At 45.4% G+C, this 23,305-nt stretch overlaps 1 protein-coding gene across 1 annotated transcript in view; it reads left to right on the top strand.

Annotated features, from left to right (window-relative positions):
- LOC147009090 (uncharacterized) overlaps positions 1 to 23,305 on the top strand; it is a 76,836-nt gene that overhangs the window by 14,722 nt on the left and 38,809 nt on the right. Inside the window, exons 2-5 of the mRNA XM_085862979.1 lie at positions 6,780 to 6,977; positions 7,056 to 7,118; positions 16,141 to 16,203; positions 16,463 to 16,606. Of these exons, the coding sequence (XP_085719105.1) occupies positions 6,780 to 6,977; positions 7,056 to 7,118; positions 16,141 to 16,203; positions 16,463 to 16,606 (468 nt within the window). The remainder of the gene's footprint in view (positions 1 to 6,779; positions 6,978 to 7,055; positions 7,119 to 16,140; positions 16,204 to 16,462; positions 16,607 to 23,305) is intronic.

Genomic DNA, 23,305 nt, shown 5'->3' on the forward strand with positions numbered 1-23,305 from the left:
CATAGGCCGTTCCTTCGCTCTCGTAAAGGACGACTGGATTGGGGCATTGTGTTTATCTATAAATGCGCATAAGAAATCGAGAAATTATTATAATACAGGAAGTCATCACTATCCGGAAATGGTGCGTGCCCGTACATGCGTGCCCGTACGTGTGTGCCCGTACGTGCGTGCCCGTATGTGCAAACCAAAAAAAAAAAAAACGTTCAAATCGCGAATCAAAAATGACAACCACATAGGCCGTTCCTTCGCTCTCGTGTGCTCGTATGTGTGTGGCCGTACGTACAAAAAAAACTTTCAAACCGCGTGCCAGAAACAACAACACACAGGCCATTCCTTCGCTCTCTCGTGCCCGTACGTGCATGGCCGTACGTGTGTGGCCGTACGTGCAAAAAAATAAAATAAAACTTTCCAACCGCGAGCCAGAAACGACAACACACAGGCTGTTCCTTCGCTCTTGCGTGCCCCTATGTGCGTGGCCGTACATGCAAAAAAAAACTTTCAAACCGCGAGCCAGAAATGACAACCACACAGGCCGTTCCTTCGCTCTCATGTGCCCGTATGTGCGTAGCCATACGTGCGTGGCCATACGTGCAAAAAAATAAAATAAAACTTTCAAACCGCGAGCCAGAAACGACAACACACAGGCTGTTCCTTCGCTCTTGCATGCCCGTATGTGCGTGGCCGTACATGCAAAAAAAAACTTTCAAACCGCGAGCCAGAAATGACAACCACACAGGCCGTTCCTTCGCTCTCATGTGCCTGTACGTGCGTAGCCGTACGTGGGTGGCCATACGTGCGTGGCCGTACATGCAAAAAAAAATTATTTTTAAACTTTCAAACCGCGTGCCAGAAACAACAACCACACAGGCCTTCCTTCGCTCTCGCGTGCCCGTACGTGCGTGGCCGTACGTGCAACCCCCCCCCCCGCCAAATAATCATAATAAAAAAAAACTTTCAAACAACCACACAGGCCGTTCCTTCGCTCGTAAATGACGACTGGATTGGGGCATTGTGTTTATCTATAAATGTGCATAAGAAATCGAGAAATTATTAGAATACATTGCCATCACTATCCGGAAGTGCGTGCCCGTAAGGAATGTTCACATCATTCCACGAATTATCACTTTCATTGAAGTAACAACTGCTGTGATACTTACACACACAGAGTTAATTAAAATCAAAAATTAAAATCAAGTTTACCTCCCTGTCTTTGCTTGCCATGACATTCGCTGCCATTGACCATTGCCACTCCTACGCCACGGGAACTATGACGCCCTTTCCTCATCGTAACCGGCACGTCCCGTGACGTCATCGTCGACCATCCGCGCACCGGCCTACACAGCCACGCCACGCAGCAACGTGTCCTGTCATTGGTTGGTAAATAAATGGCCATAACTTGGGAACCACTTGTCCGATTAATATCAAACCTTGAAAAGGCACATCCTCAGGTCGCCAGCAATATACATGGCAAGTTTCAATGAGATCTGACCAGAGGTTGTCAAGAAACAGCGGTCACACACACACACACACACACACACACACACACACACACACACACACACACACACACACACGCACATTGCTGAAATTATAGATAGATGATGATGAACGAGAAGATTTCCCAGTTTTACCTGATCTTGGTTTTTTTTTTGCTTTTTTTGCTTTTACCATGGTCTGGAGGAGTGAAAAGTGATCCCTGCCAAGACAATCAGCTGAACAAATGTGTCAGAGGCCGATTAAATGTTGAAGCTCAGTGTTGTGTTTCGGGTCATGGAATGGCCCTCAGATCTTAAACTTTCTGTGGGTCATTCCATGTTGTTTGCCATGTGTATTACTGAAGGTGGTGACACCGGTGTTCTTGATGTAAAATTTGTTTGAACTGAAAACAAGGCCTTGGTATCATGCATGCTCTCTTCATCAGCTCATCAAGGTGTCGGTCATGCTCCTCCTCAGTCGTGCTGTAGATGGTGATGTCATCCACCATGCCAACTGCACCTTTGAAATTCTGGAGAATGTGGTCCATTTCCATCTGAAATGTGGAAATGAGTGGAAATGAGACTCGCACGACGAGTCCAAATGCCAATCTTTGGAAACAATACCGGCCTGTTGTCTCATGGGTGGTGAATCCACATGTGGCGGGATGTTCAGGTGCACAAGAAGTTTGCGAATTGTACAAAATTCCACAATGCGGATGAATTGTTGTGCTCATGCATCAATGTTGTCCCGAACATTACAAACTGATCACTAGTTATTGCTCACTGAACAACGCAACATCACGACATGTATACTCTCACATGATGGAAGGCTGAGGACTGCAGGACCACTGACATCCACAACCCAAAATGTCTGCTAATCCACGTTGTCCACTGTTGCCACACGTAACATCTGGAGGACCAAAACACTTCATGTGGGTTCTGTTGTACATGTTAGAACATTCCGAGCCAGTCCGTACAAGGTTCATCGTTTGAATCCATCCTCGAGGGAAACATGCGTGGAAAACCACCAACGGCATGGAGTGCGTGGTCAGCCATTGGGAGCGGCGGTTCCGAGAACGGGGACGAATCAAACGCACAAAAAGGAGCGGGAAAGGCTTGTTCGTTGGTATCTCGATGGAGTCCAAGATGTGGTGCAAACTCGCCGCCACCGTGTCCAGTTGATGTTCAGGAAAAAAGGCAAGGTTCCAGGAGAACGAACCGTTTATACAGAAAGGATCATCTTTGTGAGAACTCTCCAAGCACACCCACACCCACAATACACCGCGCTACCCGTCCGAAACCACGCCCCCTCGCGCTTCCAACCAATGAACAAAAAGCACGAACAGCAAACTTGGAAAACCGTCACAGAACCCAATGATGACCCATTGTCGAGGTCACACGTGATTAACGTGGACAATCTGCCGAGTGGAAATCGTGAATGAGATCGTTTGTAAAAGCAACACGGCACGTGGTCGTGGTTCGTCTTTTGTTTTGTTTTTCTTTTATTTATTGAACCAGAACACATGCTTTGTACTCGTGTATCACAGTGTAATATACGACTCGATACTCTACCTTACTTTACTACAGTCTGCCTTACGGTACCTTAACATACTACACTCTACCTTACTTTACTACACTCTACATTACTTTACTACACTCTACATTACTTTACTACACTCTACCTTACTTTACTACACTCTACATTACTTTACTACACTCTACATTACTTTACTACACTCTACCTTACTTTACTACAGTCTGCCTTACGGTACCTTAACATACTACACTCCACCTTACTTTACTACACTCTACCTTGCTATACTACACTCTACCTTACTATACTGCACTCAACCTTACTTTACTACACTCTACCTTGCTATACTACACTCTACCTTGCTATACTACACTCTACCTTACTATACTACACTCTACATTACTACACTCTACCTTACTCTACCTTACTATACTACACTACCTTACTTTACTACACTCTACCTTACAGTACCATACTTTACGACAGTCAACCTTACTATACTACACTCCTCATTACTTTACTACACGCTACCTTACTTTACTACACTCTACCTTACTTTACTACACTCGACATTACTATATACTCTACCTTACTTTACTACACTCGACCTTACTTTACTACACTGTACCATACTTTACTACAGTCTACCTTACCATACTACACTCTACCGTACTTTACTACACGCTACCTTACTTTACTACACTCTGCATTACTTTACTACACTCTGCATAACTTTACTACACGCTACCTTACTATACTACACGCTACATTACTTTACTACACTCTACCTTACTATACTACACCCTACCTTACTATACTACACACTACCTTACTTTACTACACTCTACCTTACTTTACTACACTCTACCTTACTATACTACACTCTACCTTACTTTACTATACTCTACCTTACAGTACCATACTTTACGACAGTCTGCCTTATGGTACCTTAACATACAACACTCTACCTTACTTTACTACACTACACTCTACCTTACTATACTCTACCTTACTATACTACACTCTACCTTACTTTACTACACACAACCTTACTTTACTACACTCAACCTTACTACGCGACACTCTACCTGACTTTACTACACGCTACCTTACTATACTGCACTCAACCTTACTTTACTACACTCTACCTTACTATACCACACTCTACGTTACTTTATTACACTCTACCTTACCATACTACACTAACTTACTATACTACACTCCACCTTACTTTACTACACTACCTTACTATACTACACACTACCTTACTTTACTACCTTACTATACTACACGCTACATTACTATACTACACTCTACCTTACTGTACCACACTCTACCTTACAGTACCATACTTTACTACAGTCTACCTTACGGTCCCTTTACATACTACACCCTACCTTATTTTTCCACACTCTACCTTACTTTACTACACTCTACATTACTTTACTACACACTACCTTACTTTATTACACTCTACATTACTTTACTATACTCTTCCTTACTTTACTACACTCTACCTTACGTTACTACACTCTACCTTGCTATACTACACTCTACCTTACTATACTACACTCTACCTTACTATACTGCACTCAACCTTACTTTACTACACTCTACCTTACAGTACCATACTTTACTACAGTCTGCCTTACGGTACATTAACATACAACACTCTACCTTACTTTACTACACTCTACCTTACTATACTACACACAACCTTACTTTACTACACTCTACCTTACTTTACTACACTCTACCTTACTTTACTACACTCTACCTTACTATACTACACTCTACATTACTTTACTACACTCTACCTTACTTTACTACACTCTACCTTACTATACTACACTCTACCTTACTTTACTACACACAACCTTACTTTACTACACTCTACCTTACTTTACTACACTCTACCTTACTATACTACACTCTACCTTACTTTACTATACTCTACCTTACAGTACCATACTTTACGACAGTCTGCCTTACGGTACCTTAACATACAACACTCTACCTTACTTTACTACACTACACTCTACCTTACTTTACTATACTCTACCTTAGTTCACAACACTCTACCTTACTACACACAACCTTACTTTACTACACTCAACCTTACTACACGACACTCTACTTGACTTTACTACACGCTACCTTACTATACTGCACTCAGCCTTACTTTACTACACTCTACCTTACTATACCACACTCTACGTTACTTTACCACACTCTACCTTACCATACTACACTACCTTACTATACTACACTCCACCTTACTTTACTACACTACCTTACTATACTACACACTACCTTACTTTACTACCTTACTATACTACACGCTACATTACTACACTACACTCTACCTTACTTTACTATACTCTACCTTACAGGACCATACTTTACTACAGTCTACCTTACGGTACCTTAACATACTACACACTACCTTACTTTACTACACTCTACCTTACTTTACTACACTCTACATTACTTTACTACACACTACCTTACTTTATTACACTCTACATTACTTTACTATACTCTTCCTTACTATTCTACACTTACCTTACTTTACTACACTCCACCTTACTATACTACACTCTACCTTACTTTACTACACTCTACCTTACTATACTACACTCTACCTTATATACTACACTCTACCTTACTTTGCTGCACTCAACCTTACTATACTGCACTCTACCTTACTTTACTACAATCTACCTTACTATACTACACTCTACGTTACTTTACTACACTCTACCTTACTTTACTACACTACACTCTACCTTACTTTACTACACTCTACCTTACTTTACTATACTCGACCTTACTTTACTATACTACACTCTACCTTACTATACTACACTCTACCTTACTTTACTGCACTCAACCTTACTATACTGCACTCAACCTTACTTTACTGCACTCAACTTTACTTTACTACACTCCACCTTACTATACTACACTCTACGTTACTTTACTACACTATACCTTACTTTACACTACAATCTACCTTACTTTACTACACTCTATGTTACTTTACTACACTCTACCGTACTTTAATACACTCTACCTTATTATACTACACTCTACCTTACTATACTACACTCTAACTTAAGGTACATTACTATACTACACACTACCTTACTATACTATACTCTACCTTACTTTACTACACTATAACTTACTACACTCTACCTTACTTTACTGCACTCTACCTTACTATACTACACTCTACCTTAGTTTACTACACCCTACCTTACAGTTCCGTCCTTTTATTACACAATCTGCCTTACAGTACCGTCCTTTACTACACAATCTACCTTACAGTACCATCCTTTACTACACAATCTACCTTACAGAATCATACTTCACTACATTATCTTACAGTACTGTGCTTTACTACATTCTTCCTTACAGTACTGTACCACTACCCTCTACCTTACAGTACTGTACCACTACCCTCTACCTTACAGTACTGTCCTTTACTACACCCTACCTCACAGTACTGTACCACTACCCTCTACCTTACAGTACCGTCCTTTACTACACCCTACCTCACAGTACTGTGCCACTACCCTTTACCTTACAGTACTGTACTACTACTACCCTCTACCTTACAGTACTGTAACACTACCCTCAACCTTACAAAACCGTCCTTTACTACACCCTACCTCACAGTACTGTACCACTACCCTCTACCTTACAGAATCGTCCTTTACTACACCTTACCTCATAGTACTGTACCACTACCCTCTACCTTACAGTACTGTACTACTACTACCCTCGACCTTCCAGTCCCCTCTGGTGCACCATGAACCGAGATCTCTCCGGTGAAGATCACAGAGCGAACCCCCCGGGATCCACGATTGGTTCCCATGGAGGAAACTCGCTCGTTCCTGGAGGTTCTCTCACAGACCGCGAGTCCAGGGTCGGTCCACCCGAGGATGAGGAGTCGGGACCCGGTACGTGCCGTTCTCTCCGCACCGTCACGTTCTGGTGGTTCCTGAAAGTTTAGTTTAAATGGATTGTCTTTGTTTCAGGTGTTATTGTGAAGGTGAAGGTGAAGTCCGAGTTTGTTGATGACTCGTTCCCTCAACATGAAGGTTTGAACCACAAACACGTTGTTCATGTTGTACTTTTATTGTTTATTATAATATGCCTGGTGTTGGCTTTATGGTGAGGGTGGCAGGCTTGGGATCCTCAGGTCCTGAGTTTAAATCCTCTTTTTTACCATTGAATTAATACCAGGTGGGGTTGACTCAGCCTATCATTCTTCCGCGGTCGGCAAAATGGGTACCAGCTTGCTGGGATGATTGAGCCATTCAAGTATCCTGCATCAGAGTGGTGACCCGTCCTGGATTGTGCCCAGTAGCCCAGGAGACTGCTTCGGCAGCACCAACGCTCTGTACAGAGTGTGGTCCCAATGGATTTTTTTGGTTTATTATAATACACAAGGTACTTTGGTGCAGGGGAAAGGCCATTTGGCCCATCAAGCTTGCGTTACACAGGGTTATTATCTTATTGTTTACTCGCTGAAGTACCCGGTTGTTGCCAGGGGAAATTGAATGAAATACTCTGATAGTTAAACTTGTGTTTTTGACAACAAATCACTACAACTTCAACATAGATCTTCACAAAACTTATAACTCAATCACTCCCAGGGAAAACCCAGGCAGTGTCTAAGCAACATGCTCACTCGAGGCCTGAACACGGAGGTGTTTTAGGAAACCCGTGTGAAGCAATCTTTTAAATAACAGGTGCATGAATAAACACTTTCATTATTAAATTTGTGTTGTTGACAACAAATCATTACAACCTTAACATATGATCTTCACAAAACATATTACTCACTTGCTCCCGGGGGAAAAAAACCCCAGGCAGTGTATAAGCATAAGACCCGATCGTGGCCAATTATATGGTTATCTGGGGTCAATTTTTTCGTTTTTAATCCAAACAGCCCTTGACCTTCCTCTGAGTGAAGGCCGTGCAAATTTGGTCGCACTGGTTCCTGCAGGGTCCGAATGCATAAACAAAAAAAACTTTCTTCTTTACGTATTAGAGAACAGATGACCCACCCTCCAGGTGGATCGAGTTTGCGCATTACTTACTGAAAAAAGTACAGTCTCTCTTTTGAAAGAAGACTATAGATATTAATGTTGTGTGCGCTTAAAAGGTTCGAGATGGTCGAAAGGGTATGTTCCAATAGTAGTTAGTGTCCAATGAGTCTTAAAAGTCTTGTCCATCTTTAAGGGCCTTTAAGGTCTTAAAAGTCTTAAGGGGTCATAAGGGTCTTAGAGGTTCTTAAGGTTCTAAACTAAAGGGTGTTCAAAGGTTTGAGGGGTCTCAACAGTCGAAAGGTTTAAAAGCTATACCTGTATTCCAATGGTACGTACATAATTATACAAACAATGTTATGTATTATTTATATAATCTTAGCCACCTGGGTTTCGTTGATGAGGTGAGAGCTGATTGGCTATTCCCTCCATTCACTGGTGAGAGATGTCAGTGGGTCTTTATTTATTTATAACTTGACTGCTTTTAACGTTTGCACGTGATACATGCTTGGGAGCCTATTTGGTATACATTGTTGTCTACGCTATCGCTGATGATTCGCCAATAAGCAATGAAACCGTTCCGGTAGCTGAGGTTGTGTGTAGTATTGGGATTCTCATGTGTGTACTTTGTGTGAACGTCTTTTTGTTGTTGAGGAACTCTGGGAAGGGTTCGAAACAGCATCGCACTTGCTTACCTTGTGCAGGTCTTCTTGGGTTGCTTTATGCAGCTTCATCGGCTGCAGGAGTGTGGGAGGGGTCAATTATTTATATATTAATATATATATATATATATATATATATATATATATATATCTATATATGTATGTATGTATGTACGTAAAATATAATTGGACTAAGCACACTCCCTTATGGAACCCACTAGTCACTATCTGATTTTGAAAACTACAAATTGTGACCTATTAGGTAAATAATTTTCAACCAATTAATTTTTAATATCTTATTTTTATCAATTTCTTTTGTCCAAACATCAGCGCAAGAGATAAGCTGAGTAACTGTTGAGTGTTTTGACAAGACACCATGCTGACCTTCAAATAGAATTTTATTTACAAACAATTGACTCATACTTTCACGAATTATTATCATTTCCAAGGGTTTACTAAAACGATTCAAAAGTATTCTTAGTATGTAATTTGTCACATCTGAAGGAATATTTTTCTTATGAATTGGCATAACTTTTGCATTTTCACAATTTAACGGGAAAATTCCAGAATTAAAAAAAACAAGGAATATATTGTTACGGTTGTGGAAATTCACAGAACACCATTCAGGTTTCCCAGAGATCAGCAATGTCGATAAGTGTGTGTTCAGATTAGATTTCCCCACCGATGTCTAAAGGGATTTATTCGTGTAACTGGGCTGTGATCTTTGAGTCAGCCATTATTCTTTTGCGATCTTTATTTTGGAACGACCACTACTTCAACAACCACAACCGCCTTTTAACAACCACGCCATCCCCACCACAGCGCAAACCACACTGCAACAACAACATCTCAACAACGCCCACCCCGATATCCATCAGAACGGGTAAACAGAAATGACGGTTGGAAAACAACAACTAAGCCCAGCCGAGCTCTGTTGTAATTTTCCCTCAGAAGGGCGAAATAAAAGAATGTCCGTGATCGGACAAAAAGAGCGCCAAAAGGAGCCGGGCCGAACTCCCCTGCAATGTACCCCCCCCCCACTCGCCATGAAGGGAGGGGCGAGGCGCCGGGGCGATAAAAGGCTGGGCTGAAACGCCAAACGGTCGGTCAGCAGTCGGTCTGGGTTTGCCGTGGAGTTGAGTGGAAGTCTGGGAGCGGAGTTGAGCTGCAATCATCTGCAGTCTGGGAGTTACAGTCTGGGAGTGCAGCGGAGTCTGTCAGCGAGGGGAAAAAAAGAGTCCCTCTGCTTGGTCTCTCTCTTTGGTTGACGGAGGCGCCGGTGGAGCCGGAGAGGAGTCGCCAGCCGAATCGCAGTTGAAGGCACGGGTGGAGTCCAGTGGAGTGCGGGCAGGGCCACCGAGGGTCGCCGAACCAGAACCCATCGAGTCGTCTCCAGGGCGACAAGGTGGCCTGCACGGTCTCTCGGAGCCTCGCAGTCATCCCGGCTCCGAGGAACATTAAAGGCCTGCGGGCCCTATTCTTACCCTTTTCTTTCCTGGGGTTTCTTTGTATGAATGTCGTGGTGCCTTATCCATCAAGTAATGAACTGTCAAGTGATTGTGTAAATAATAATAGAACGGTTGTAGTCCTTTGTCTTGCTCGTTCCTAAATGGCTTGATTCACAGCATGATTGCATACGTGTTTGATTGCATACGTGTGTAACAAATAAATGTCCTTGTGTGAATGTTGACCTGTTCGTTGCGTCCTTTCCCTTAATTGAGCTGTCGTATTGCATTCGGGATGTTAGCGGGCTTTTAAATAGCCGATAAATTAATCGGATCCGGCGGGGCTTGGCGATATACACTGCTCGGCAAATCACAAACAGAGTGAGCTGCTTAAGCGGCTCGTTTCCAAGCAGGTTCCGTCGAGGTGTAAATCACCGGCATTTCTGTCTGCGCACATACTTAGGTAAATCGACAATTTGGCGATCGGACCATGTCGCTCACGGACAGAATAGTTGGCTGATTTACGGTGTGATTAAAAACACACCCGTAGCTGGATTTTGGCGTTGATCCGAAAGCTGTGACTGGATTGCCACGGTCGGTGGGCGCAAGGCCGCAATTAGCTAAAAGCGGTCGTCCGCACGCCAGAGTGGTGAGAATCCACAACAATATTATTGATAGTGGTTCTGCTAATTCAAAAGCCAGTTTTCATGAAAAAATCCGACTGAATAGAATCAGGGCCAGAAGATGCCTAAGATGCGAAAGATTTAAAATTTCCATGTACAACATGTGCGCTGAGGGTGGACAAGGAGGCCTATGTGCGAGGAATCTGTGAGTGGGTGGAGCATCACCTGTGGTCAGGTGATTCTCGTCCTGCTTTCAGGGGAATTTGCACATTGTGTTCCTCGAAGCCCGTCCCTCAGTGTACTGCAGTTAGAGCGGAGTGTGGGAGGCTCTTGACAGAGAAGTCCGAAGTGAAGGACTGCTGGTCCAGTTACTTTGAGCGGCTGTACAAGGCTAATCCACCAGCTGTTGAGTTGAATGTCAGGGGTGTTAAAATCCCTATTGCTGACCGTCCAATCAACTTTGGTCCACCTTCGCTTGTGGAAACACAGGCTGTGGTGAACCGGTTGAAATGGGCTAATGCTCCAGGGATCTGTGGCATCCATGCTGAACTTCTCAAAGCTGGTGAAAATGCTGCACTCGTGTCGTTGCATGCAGTTCTGTACTCTACCTGGAACACAGGCATCATCCCAACTGACTGGAAGAGGGGCCTTGTTTCCCTCTTTGGAAAGGGAAGGGTGATCGCCAAGACTGCAGCAACTACCGAGGGGTAACGCTGCTTTCAGTGCCGGCAAGGTCTTTGCTTGGATAATTCTTGAGAGGGTTCATCACCATCTGCTTGAGCACCAGCGTCCAGCGCAGTCAGGCTTTACACCAAAGAGGTCAATGATTGACCGTATCCTTGCTCTTCGGCTCCTCACCGAACGCAGACGAGAGTTTCGGCAGGGGCTGCTTGCAGCCTATGTTTATCTCCGTAAAGCGTTTGATTCAGTGAATCGGGATGCTTTGGAGGATTATTGGTCTTCGTGGGGTTCCACCAAAACTGATCGATCTGATGTCTGAACTCTACTCTGGTACTGAGAGTGTTGCGACATGTGGCGGTACCATCTCTGACTCATTTCCAGTTGCTACTGGAGTTTGTCAGTGGTGTGTACTGCCCCCCCCCCACTTTTCAGCACTTGCATGGACTGGATTCTGGGGAGGATGTTGGAGAGATCAAGCTGTGGTGCATTATTTGGGAATGCCAAGATCCCTGACCTTGATTTCGCAGATGATGCAGTCATCTTTGCGGAGACTTTAGATATCCTTTTGGGGGCCCTTGAGGTGCTGAATGAGGAGACTGAGCCACTGGGATTACGGGTTTCCTGGGTCAAAACTAAGATCCAGGCTTTCAATGACATATTGGATGTTGCGATTTTGTCTGTACCCCTTTGTGGTGAGGATGTTGAGATCATGGAGAGATTCACTTTCCTTGAGATTTGTTACCTGCATAGTCCATGAGCGTCAGCTGCGGCTGTATGGATATGTGGCTCATTTTGCTGATGCTGATCCTGCTCACCAGATTCATCGAGGGAACCTCGTGAGTGGAGGAGGCCAATGGGCCAACCATGTACCTTGTGGTTGCAGCAGATTGATCGGCATCTCAAGTAGATGGGGATGGGCCAGGAATCTGCCTGGGGGATGGCCCGACGGAGACCCTGGAGTACCGGCGGAAAGTGGACGCAGCGACACGCTACTCCGGCGCATGCTCCCATACGTGACCTGACCTGAACCACTTCATCAATCGAAGTGAAACATCACAATTTTGATCTAGTAGTGATGGGGAATATATATTTTAAATTTCAACCTGTTGGATACATGGTCCGGCAGCCAGAATTATTTAATATTTTAAATCTCGGTTCAGGGATTTAAATGAAACTTGGTACACGTACATATAATGATGTAATAACGTGGGCAGTTACATATCTGGTGACGTCGAAGAGTGCCCTTCTAGTTTCTTTCTGTGATTGTGATGATTTGTGTTGAGATTTTCATTCTAAGTTGAGTAATCATTGTTTTTCCGTGAGTTTCGACTGATTTATCCCTTCAGTTCATTTAATTTAAAATATGTTTGTCCATTATTTTACTGAAACAGTGTTTTGACAATGTTACTGAAGTAAAATTGTGGAATACAATTTTTTTATCATCACTCTTATATTTGAGAATTTCAATTTATTTTCAAAATTATTTCATGGTTTTTTTCAGTAGTTCGGAGCAGGTTTCTGAACTTGAACCTGATTTCTTCAAATTTGAGTTTTCATACCATCCCAGTCATTTCCCCCAACATTATGAACAGATTATGGTCAAAAGTATTCTCATGCGAATGTTTCTTAACAACCATGAATACACAAGAACATTCTCATGAAGATAAATGGACAAGTTTATCTCTGGACGTACTTCAGCGACTGGTGGTTATAATGTTACTTGTTCTCCAGAGGAAGTTGTGGGTAAACTCCATTAATGTACCTCTGTCACTGAGATTTCCTTTGTTTGTTGGTAGAAGAAGAGTGTTTGGAACAAAACGACATATCGGGCTGAGAGAAGTTACAAACCCGGACCTTTCGCCTGTTGCTCCCAAGTACATGATTCCTGCTTGTAGCTGTAAAACACCAATGCTCTGATTGAAATATATATATGTATATATATATATATATATATATATATATATATATATATATATATATATATATATATATATATATATATATATATATATATATATTGTTACGGCTGTGAAGATTCGCGGACCACCATTCAGGACCCATAGGTGAGATGTCTCTTAAGTGCATGTGTAGTTAGCCCAGACCCGTTGTCTAGAGGGAATTTATGTGATTCATTCGGGCTGCGACGCTTTGAGATAGCCGTTTTTCTGTTCTATCTTTATTTTGAACTAACCATGTCTCAATCGCCATCACACAACAACCACCTTAACCACCACGCCAGCCATCGTCACCAACTGCAACCACGCTCCAACCCTCAGACAACAACAACAACGCCAACAGCCACGACCTTTACCTTCACAACTCAATCCCGCAAACATCGCATCACCGTCATTCCCAAGCGGCACCATGGCCATCAAACCACCACCGAAAACCCTCCACCACCCTCACCTCTCTCCTTCTACGGCCATTCCCGCACCACCTGTGAACACTGAGCGTCGGGCTGTCTTGGGCCCGTTGAGCGATACTCACCGAGCCGCGAGCGCAAATAGCGGCTTTTCCGAGGAAAATTCGGATCACAAACGCTACACGCCCACTTCTGCTTCATCCAATTAGCAAGCGCGGGGCTGCTTGGCCCCGCCTCCAGGCGTGTCTGTGTGAAATCGATATATGCAAATTCTCGGATCAGGGGAGATTCACGCCCCCTTTCCTCCAACCAATGGGCGAGCATGGCTCCGCCCCCGAGGTCATCCTGATCCGCATATTTGCATATTAGCTGCTCCTGCCGGCCTATAAGAAGGCAAGCGTAAGGCGAATGAAGTGTCGAGTCGGGTGGCGAAGTGATCGGTGTGTCTTCGAGTTGGGTTCGGGAGTCGGCCGAGAAGAGTTGCGGGAAGAGGCAAAGGAGCTCGGGTCCGAGGCGAGAAGGACGGCGGTTGGCGACGAGGTCGCGGTGTGGGATCGCTCGTTGCGGGACCCAAGCCAGCCAGCCATTCTCCCTCCCCCAGGGCATCAACAATTCCCCCTTTCCCCCGCGCTGAGATAGTGCAAAAAGGGGGCCCCTTTCCCGCCCCACTCCAAACGTCGTGCCAACGAAACCCGCCAAGGAGCACGGAGTCGGGGCACAGCCACGCGGCCACATCTGCGGCTCGTCCACCAACGCGTCATGAGGACGCGGGTAGGACACCCCCCCCCCCGGTCTCGCGGGCCTGGCCGCTCCTCCAGGTCACGCGCACAATCGGCCTACAGGCCTGTCTGCCCCCTTGTCTATGAGGGTGGCTTCTTTCCTTTGCTTTTGAGTAAATGTGTGTTGGCGCCGTCTGTAAAGTAGAACTGTATAAGTGTTGCCGTGTGTGCGCGTAGTCGGTAGTAACTCTGCGTCGTTGTTGCTTTTATTGCTTGGGTTGCTATATGTGGATTTTGACTGTTTGGCTGTATATATGTGCTTTCCGTGTGCCGGGAAATAAATGTGCATTGTGTGAACTGTTTTCCTGTTTCGCTTCGTCTTTTCTTTATTGACCCTCCATCCTGCTTCACGTAAAGGGTTCGTAGTGGGTGCAAAACGCCCGGTAAATAATCTGAACCGTCGAGGTCGACGATAACACCGCTCGGTTATCTCGATAGTTCGGAACGAGCCGCCCAAGCGGCTTGTGTCCGGAGTCGACCTGCGGCGAGGTACGATCGCCCGGTTTACCATCCGCGTGGGTACTTAGGTAGGTCGAGTTTGGCGAACAACCCTATCCTACGCGGGTGGCCGATTGGCACGATTGTGGTGAGGTCGAAAGGCCCACCCGTGACTGGCTCCGGGCGATAGTTCCCGGAGGGTCACGACTGAATTGTCCATCCGGTGGGCGACGCGGTCGCGATTCGAGTGACGTGGCCGTCCGCACGCCGGCGGGCGCGAATTCGTAACAATATATATATATATATATATATATATATATATATATATATATATATTCTTGGAGGGAAGGTAGCTCTGGTGTATCCGGTATCAGGCACAAGCATACTGAGTTTATTTATTACAATGATTTACCACTATATACTCGGTTGTAATGAGACATGAGCCTGGTGTGGCTTAGTAGTTAAGGCGGTGGCTTGGGATCCTTGGGGTCGTGAGTTTGAGTCCCGCTGGCCGCTGAGTTAGCATCAGGGGGGGTTGACTCAGCTTGTCATCCTTCCGAAGGTCAGAAAAATGAGCACCAATATACTGGTAATTATCCCTGCAGGGTCGAAGGTGACTCAAGGGTTGGCGTCAGGAGGAAAGGCATCCGGCTGTAAAAACATTGCCACAAGAAAGGGTACCATGATTGGAGGCCGCAAGAAGCTGACCCCTGCTCGGGGATAAAGGGCTTTGAAATGGTCTGATGATGACTCTGTTGTAATGAGATGGTTTTCCCATACCCTCAAAATTGATCTGAAACAGCGCCATGACATAATGATTGGTTCTGTAGAGATGTACTGGAAGCCTTTTGTGTTGTTGGTCCGTCTCTTTGATTGTGTTTGTGTTTTTTTAAACAAAATCCTGAAAATGAAACTCTTAATTGTAATATCCAGCACTGCTTGTGCTATAATGAACACTTCTCGAGTTTTATATAATTTCTCATTTATTTTTCACATTTTTCTTCTGAGATAAATATAAAAATATATATATTTAGATTCAGTCGTATCATTGTTTAGTTTTAATGAGATATTTTTGTTTCAGATTTTATTGTGAAAGTGAAGGTGAAGTCTGAGTTTGGAGATGAATCATCTTTTCAAGACAAAGGTCTGAACCACAACAACATCCTGTTTGTCCCATTGGTAGACATTTACGAGTGTACATTGTACGGGACTCTCTCTCACTCTCACTCTCTCACTCTCACTCTCACTCTCTCTGTCTCTGTCTCCTCTCTCTCCTCTCTGTCTCCTCTTTCTCTCTCCTGTCTCTGTCTCTGTCTCTCTCTCATTATTATAGATTGGATTTTTTTTATTTTTAGTATTCATTTCATCTCTTTCCTGAAATAACATGAGATGACTGCTCGCAGGTCTGGTTCGTCCAGTGAAGATAGAAAATTTTCAAACTGACCTCTGTCAGAGTTCCCAAGATGCTTTGAGCAATGTGCGTGTGAAGCAGGAACCTTGTGATTCTCCCGTCAGGGAGCCGAAGAATGATCCTCAGCTGCTTGAAGGTAAACAGAGCCACGCACAGAACACACAGCACAGCTCCACTTGATTCATTTGATTAACAATGAAATGCTTATATTCAACATCATGTTGGAGGATTGATCCGTTTATTCAGTGTGCACCTTCCTAAGCTTGTGTCATGTCCATGGCTCTAACTAATATCACTTTGGTGCCAGAAATGATGGCTACTCCCTGTCGTGTAAGGACCTGAAAGTCCCTGTAGTGTCCATTTTGTTTACTCTGTGTAAACATCCCTCTCCCTTCCACAGATCTCCTAATGTCTGTTCCCCACTGGTTTTTCCTTTCCTCTCCCGCTCCTCTTGTCTCCCGCTCCTCTTGTTTACGTTCTGTGTGTTCACTCTCATACGAGCCTCGGCAGTGTTTACAAACAAACAACCCAAAAAGGCTTTGGCTACTCCTGAAGATCGCCGAGCTTACCAAATACACACTGCATTCAATTAACTGTTCTTTACAATTTACAAGACCACAAGGATCGCTCCGATCCGAGGTCAAACTAGGCGATGCAACATATGGGAGGTAAAAGGTGGGAAAACGTCTCTTCTAATCAAAATGGGTTTATTAAAATGGAATACGGGAATAAAGGTAGACGGGATGCTACACTCACGAGAGATCTCATAGAACACGATACTCCGCACAGTGTTTGGAGTTATACTTCAATCTTAAGAGAATAATGATTTTAACGAAAGTTTTATAAAAAAAATTCCAGAAGTTTAGCGCAGCTGAGGCAGTCCCATAAACCACCCTTATACACTGTAATAAGATGACATTGACTCACATTTTAGGAGATGGTGGCTTTATTGATCACCACCAAACGCAGCATCAGTTGGCATCCTATATCGGCATATCGGCGGCACCTTCTTCACCCCGACACTGTACCCTTTCACATGCCAAGCTCACTTCCCAGGGGCTGTGCTTGACAGCTCCTATTACAGCAGACTCTCCCATTTGCAGGGATTATTGTTACGAATCTGGCACCCATGAGCACACAACAGACAGGTCCCCATAGCTCAGTTATTTCGTTAAGTATATTTGTATAGTTAGAATCCATCCCCTGTGTCTCATGGGAATTAAGTGTACATGCGCTGTGGATTATTTTATAGATAGGATTTTTACATCACTTGCAACGACAACAACACCCATCTTCGTTTTTACAACAACAACACTCTGCTCTTGGCATTCTCTGCACGCTCGCTGGTATGCGGGCGTGTGCGGAATTCCTTTGGAATGGAATTCTATTCCAAATATGGTCACGAAGCGTTTCGCTTTGGTTGTGCGCCAAATAAGGGTATGCATCATTTTCCGCCCAATGGGCGACGAGCGGACCAAAAGCCAGGGCGGTCCTTTACAAGAAGGCGGAGCCACGACACGCAGTCCACTCAATGAGAGCAGGCCACGGACGAGAGGACCGTGCCCCGAGGGAAAGAAGAAGGAACGAATGATTGCGTTCCGTCGGCTCGAAGCACTTCGGTCTGGTCTGCGCTGACTGCATCACGCACATCCGAGGCATCTCGTCTTGTGCATTACTACAGGAGGTCGACCATCTCATCACGGGAGATCACCTCGTCTCACCTCCTCTGGATTTGGCTGCCCTGGTCCGTCCTTTGGCGACTGGTGCTCCGGGAAGGTGCGGACATCGAGCCGTGCAAACACGGCCAGGAAGCCAGGACATTATCCTTACCTCCAGCTCACCTTCCCTCCGAGCTGGGGGTATCAATGAAGGCCGCGGCTATCATTTCTTCTGAGTATTTGTGTGTGCGTGTGTGTGTCCGTGGGCCCTGTCTGATAAATAAAATTGTTAAGTGCTTTTTGCTGTATATTATTTGCATTGCTTTGTCGGATAACTCTGCCCTTATGTGCTCCCCTCGTTCCCTAATTATTGTTGTAAATAAATTCCCCTTTTGTTGAATGTACCAGCTCGTCCTTGTCCTTTCTGCCATTGGTTTGCCACAGAGCGTATTGGGGATTAGGAAGGCCGTTGCTGCCGTAATTGTGCATTTGGACCGACGGACCTCGGTAACCATCCGCTCGGGTTACACACGGTTCGAGCACGGTAACGGCTCGTTCAGCTTGAGGCCTGCTGAGGGTGTGGTTCCCTTGTAGTTGGACTGTGTGGGTATTTAGGTATATTGAAGTTGGCAATTAACCCTATCCCACGTGGTCGACCTATTGGCGATCTTCGGTCCGATAAGGGACCGGTGACCTTTTGGATTTATCTGAAAGGTACGACCTAAATTCAGGGTGTTCGGTGGAGCCGACTCCACTGCTCCCCCTAGCGGTCGTGCTCGCCACCGAGACTCGGACCCACAACAATTAAAATTTATAGACTTTTTTGCCGAAACTAGGACTGTACATATTGTCCAGTAAAAATGAAAAACATTTAACCCTTTGAATCCTTGCGGCCGTTTTACCGGCCGGTATTCAAACCTCCATATACTCGAGCGGCCAAATTTTTCTTCAGAGCCCACGGTGGGGGAGCCGAAAGTCCAAGGAGCTCAGGGTTCAAAGGGTTAAAATTCTACTTACTTTTGATGATGATGATGATGATGATGATGATGATGGGCATTGGAGGTTATTGAGGATGTCCCTGGTTTTGGGTTGTCAGGTTCATCAGGCTTTGTGAAGAAGGAGATGATCTTTGTCTGCTTTGCCTTGTTCTCTATGTCCTTATAAACCTCCATATGAGGTGCCATGACAGCGTCCATCTCGCGCTTGATTTTCAAGCACCTCTCCATAAAGACGAGCAAAGACCTCTCAAGATTTGTGCCTCATTCTGCTTTATCCCGAGTGTTCTCTTTCACGCTCCTCATCTTTATCTTATTTCCCCCTCCTCACTTCAAAACATACAAACAAACAAATATTTTCGCTTGAAAAAACAAAAATCATTAACTCATTCTGCCTCTTGTTTCTTTCCTTTGTTCATTCTTTATTTCTTCTTTTCTCATTACTTCGCCATTGAACCAACATTTCTCATAATTGAAATACAGTAATCCCCCGTTTCTCGCGGGGGTTACGTTCCAAACCTCCCTGCGCTAAGTGAAAATCCGCGATGAATCGACGCCTCCCCCCCAAAAAAATCGACTCGTCTGGTCTGGTCGGTTTGGGAGTGATCGGTTTTGAGGTGCCTGAGATTGACTAGTCTGGTGTGGTCGGTTTGGCAGTGATTGGGTTTGAGGTGCCTGAGATTGACCAGTCTGGTCTGGTCGGTTTTGAGGTGCTGGGTATGAGCAGTGCTCGTCCAACGGCGGCAAACCTTTTTCCTTCCCGAAGCATATATCGAGCACCTTTACCTTAACCTTCTCCTGGAGCGTCCCAGGACCTTCCTCTGGCGCTTCGGTTCCTTGCCAGAAGCCTTAGAAGGTGCAGGGCGTTTGGGCGGCATCGTGGGGCTTGGAGAAAAAAACGTAGAAAATATTCGAAGTTCACAAGCGAAACTTTGTCTCGTGCGTCGTGTGACTGGTCGAGCACCACGCGTTATAATTTATTGCTTAAATAATTTATATTTTATATATTATCACCGCGATGTACCGGGGGAATCCGCAGAAAAAAAATAGTTACGTTCCAAGGGAAAACCCGCGACGAACCGGGGGCGCGATAGGTGAACCGCGATGAAGTGGGGGTTGACTGTAATTTGCTTCTTACTTGAAAAGCTTTTAATAACATTTAATGATGTTGCATTTGCCTTATTTCACTGATACCCCACATCTTCTTCTTCATCACTATTTACTGTCACAAACACCCCACAATGGAAGTAAAAGACTCAGGAAAGCTAAATCGTGCAATATCACATGCTAACTTACTAAACAAGAAAAGGTGCAGCCCAGACCAATCACAGCGATCACAATTATGGACAAAATAAAAAGGTTATTCATCAATTTCAATTCCTGCCTCATATAGTATGTTCTACAGGTGTTCCTAGGGTGGGGAGAGAAGATGGAAAAAGTGCACAAACAAGCTGACCTACTTTAACCAAAATTTACTATAACCAATTCAAACGACATTAATAGACCACGCTCCCCTGTGGATGTCACCTGCTCCAGCCGTCAGCTGAACCTAAATACCTAATTCCAATACTACCTATCCAATTTCATGGGCTACATGCCGTCAATAGCACATATAAAGTTGCATGGGATCAAGTGAAACATTCCCTTATACAGTACACAACAACAACAACAACATGCATTATGAAAACCACAAGTCTATCTCTGAAAGGCCGTGGCATCTCATTTATCTGCAGTTGTGGCCGCAACTCGACAGTGAGGAGGTCCTAAACTGTGGTGCGAGGGTGTAGCAGTATATGTGTGCCTGCAGCACAAACAAGGTCCCACCTTGAGGGAATTCCTGGACTCCCCACCCCCCAGAACCACAACAGCTTCTTTTGCTGTTCACCCATTGGCCTTGCATGGTCGCCAGGGGTCCTCCGCCTTGCAGCTGACCTAATCAACCCACCTCCTGGTGGGTTTCCCATACCCAGATACTTGCCAGGCTACCGTGGGCGAGGTGTGGCAGAGTTCTACATTCCTCACTCCCCGAGAGCCTGATCCACCTGCGACCAAACACCACTTCCCCACCCACAAACCTTGCACACAATAATCCCTCCCCAGCTGCCATTCATTTCTACCTGCACCTACTGTGCATGCCATAAGTGCTGTTCATACCTGCCATGACCTGCTTACACGCTAAGTCACAATAAAACACCATAATATAACTAGTGAAAATATATTTTAGTCACAACACAAACATTTTAACCCTTTCCAACCCGGTCGACGTGCTTGGCTCTCATGGGCACTCTTGACCGTCACCCATACCAGTTACCCAAGTCACCTGCATACCCCCCAGAAGCAAAGCATGGCGCGTTGTGACAATGGGGAAAGGTAAATTTAGAACAACAAATCCAATTACCACTGGGGAGCATGTTCAATCCCAGCAGTGCCTGCTGTAGCCATTCTTCCCATGAACCCCATTCCGAATCTCTTCCCAAAATGAGAGCCCATAAATCTTGGTGGACCATCTGGGAAAGGTTACATGGGCCTCTCCAGGCCTTTCCCAAACACTCTATAACTTTCCACAGATACTTCAATGTTTGTCCAGTGGGCTGTATTCGCACTCAGTCCATGGGGTTCGACCCACATCCATAGACCAGCCCAGCATGGCAGGTTGTCATATGCTGGCTGATCCAGAGGCTAAGGGAGAAGCTGCTAGGCCGCATGCCCAGGCAGTCACTTCCTCAGGTCCTTATTAGTGTCATGCTTTGATGGTGGCACCACTGAGGGCAACACTTCCCATTAGTGGTCCTCACTGTGCACCATGCCAGGTGCCCAAGAGTAACCAGTCCCCTGGAGGTCTCAACCCCCGGCCACTCCACTGGCCTGATACACTCGCTCGGACGTCTCGCCGATGGACAAGGGCTCAGTTCGCACCACACTACCTGTGGTCGGATCCAACATCCAAATTATGCCTGAGCAGCTCCCCAGCTGCCTGGCCCAACCCAATCTCTCAGTGGGAGCAATTTCCCACGAAGGCGGACTGCATGGGTATTTCTCCATTAACCTCCCCTGGTCCGAGTCCTGCAGCCCGGAGACCAACCACCTCCAAGGCTGCTCTAAGATAAATTTCCATTTCCATTTAAAATTCCTGGCTTCACGGTTCCCATTTCAGCGAAGACGCTATGGCCCCATTGTTATTGGCAGGCCTTTGTACCCCTTCCTGAAGCTGCTGCTGGCCTTGAGCCTCCCGCTCTCCCAACCTTCCTCCATTGCCATGAGCCACCAGTTGCTCATGAATCACTTCTCCTACCTCTGCATTCAAAGCACATTTTGTTTCCAATTGGAGCTCAAACCGACACCGGCCCACATTGGCCTGTCCCTTTGTAAGTGCCCTACCGCTAAGCTTTTTCCTTCTACCCCAGCCAATAACACAAACCCAGTGTGCAATGAGTCAACAACTCCAGGCGCTGAATCGACCCCCACAGGGTCGACCTTGAACACCTCGAGAACCAGAACGACCTCCGCCACCACCAGCTCGCACACCTCGACGGGCTCGCCAGCATAGGCTCAGATTTGCTTACTGGCGGTCCGACATTGCTCCCACCCTCAGTAGACTCGGCCATTGCCTCACACACCGCAAGGCTGAACACCTGGCTCATCTGTTCAGGCCTGGATGCCTGTGCATGCACGGAAGCTGGCGTCAGGTCACACATTGTTGGTCCCCGGTGCATCAGAACCCCGAGCTGGTGAAACCGAGCACCCGCAATCGCAGTTCCGCACACGACGGAGCCGATCTTCTCCCCCTCTAAATGCTCTATATTTCTCATCTCATTGACGGTCTCTTCCTGGGGCAGAGCAACATCCATCCTGGTGCGATGGTCTTCCAGGCCATTATTACTTTTAATCTGTGCCCCCGAAACCTTGTCATTTTTAGCTCACCTGGAACGTAGTTCTGGGGAGCTTATGGGATGGCGTGTCATCGGTCCGTCCGTCTGTCCATCCACAAATACTTGCAACTGCTTCTCGAAAACTGCACGTGATTTTGATGAAACTTGACCACACCATTCATCACCCGTGATGTACAAAAGGTTGTTCACGGCATTAAAGACAAAAGATGCATAGGTATTTACTTTCTTCTGCATTACGTATTTTGTGGGTCATCCATGCCTACCAGTGATTCCCTGGTTATCTTATCCAGCC

The sequence above is a fragment of the Eptatretus burgeri genome, chromosome 17 (assembly GCF_056783735.1).
Source record: "Eptatretus burgeri isolate ZD-2024b chromosome 17, Ebu_testis_v1, whole genome shotgun sequence".
NCBI lineage: Eukaryota > Metazoa > Chordata > Myxini > Myxiniformes > Myxinidae > Eptatretus > Eptatretus burgeri.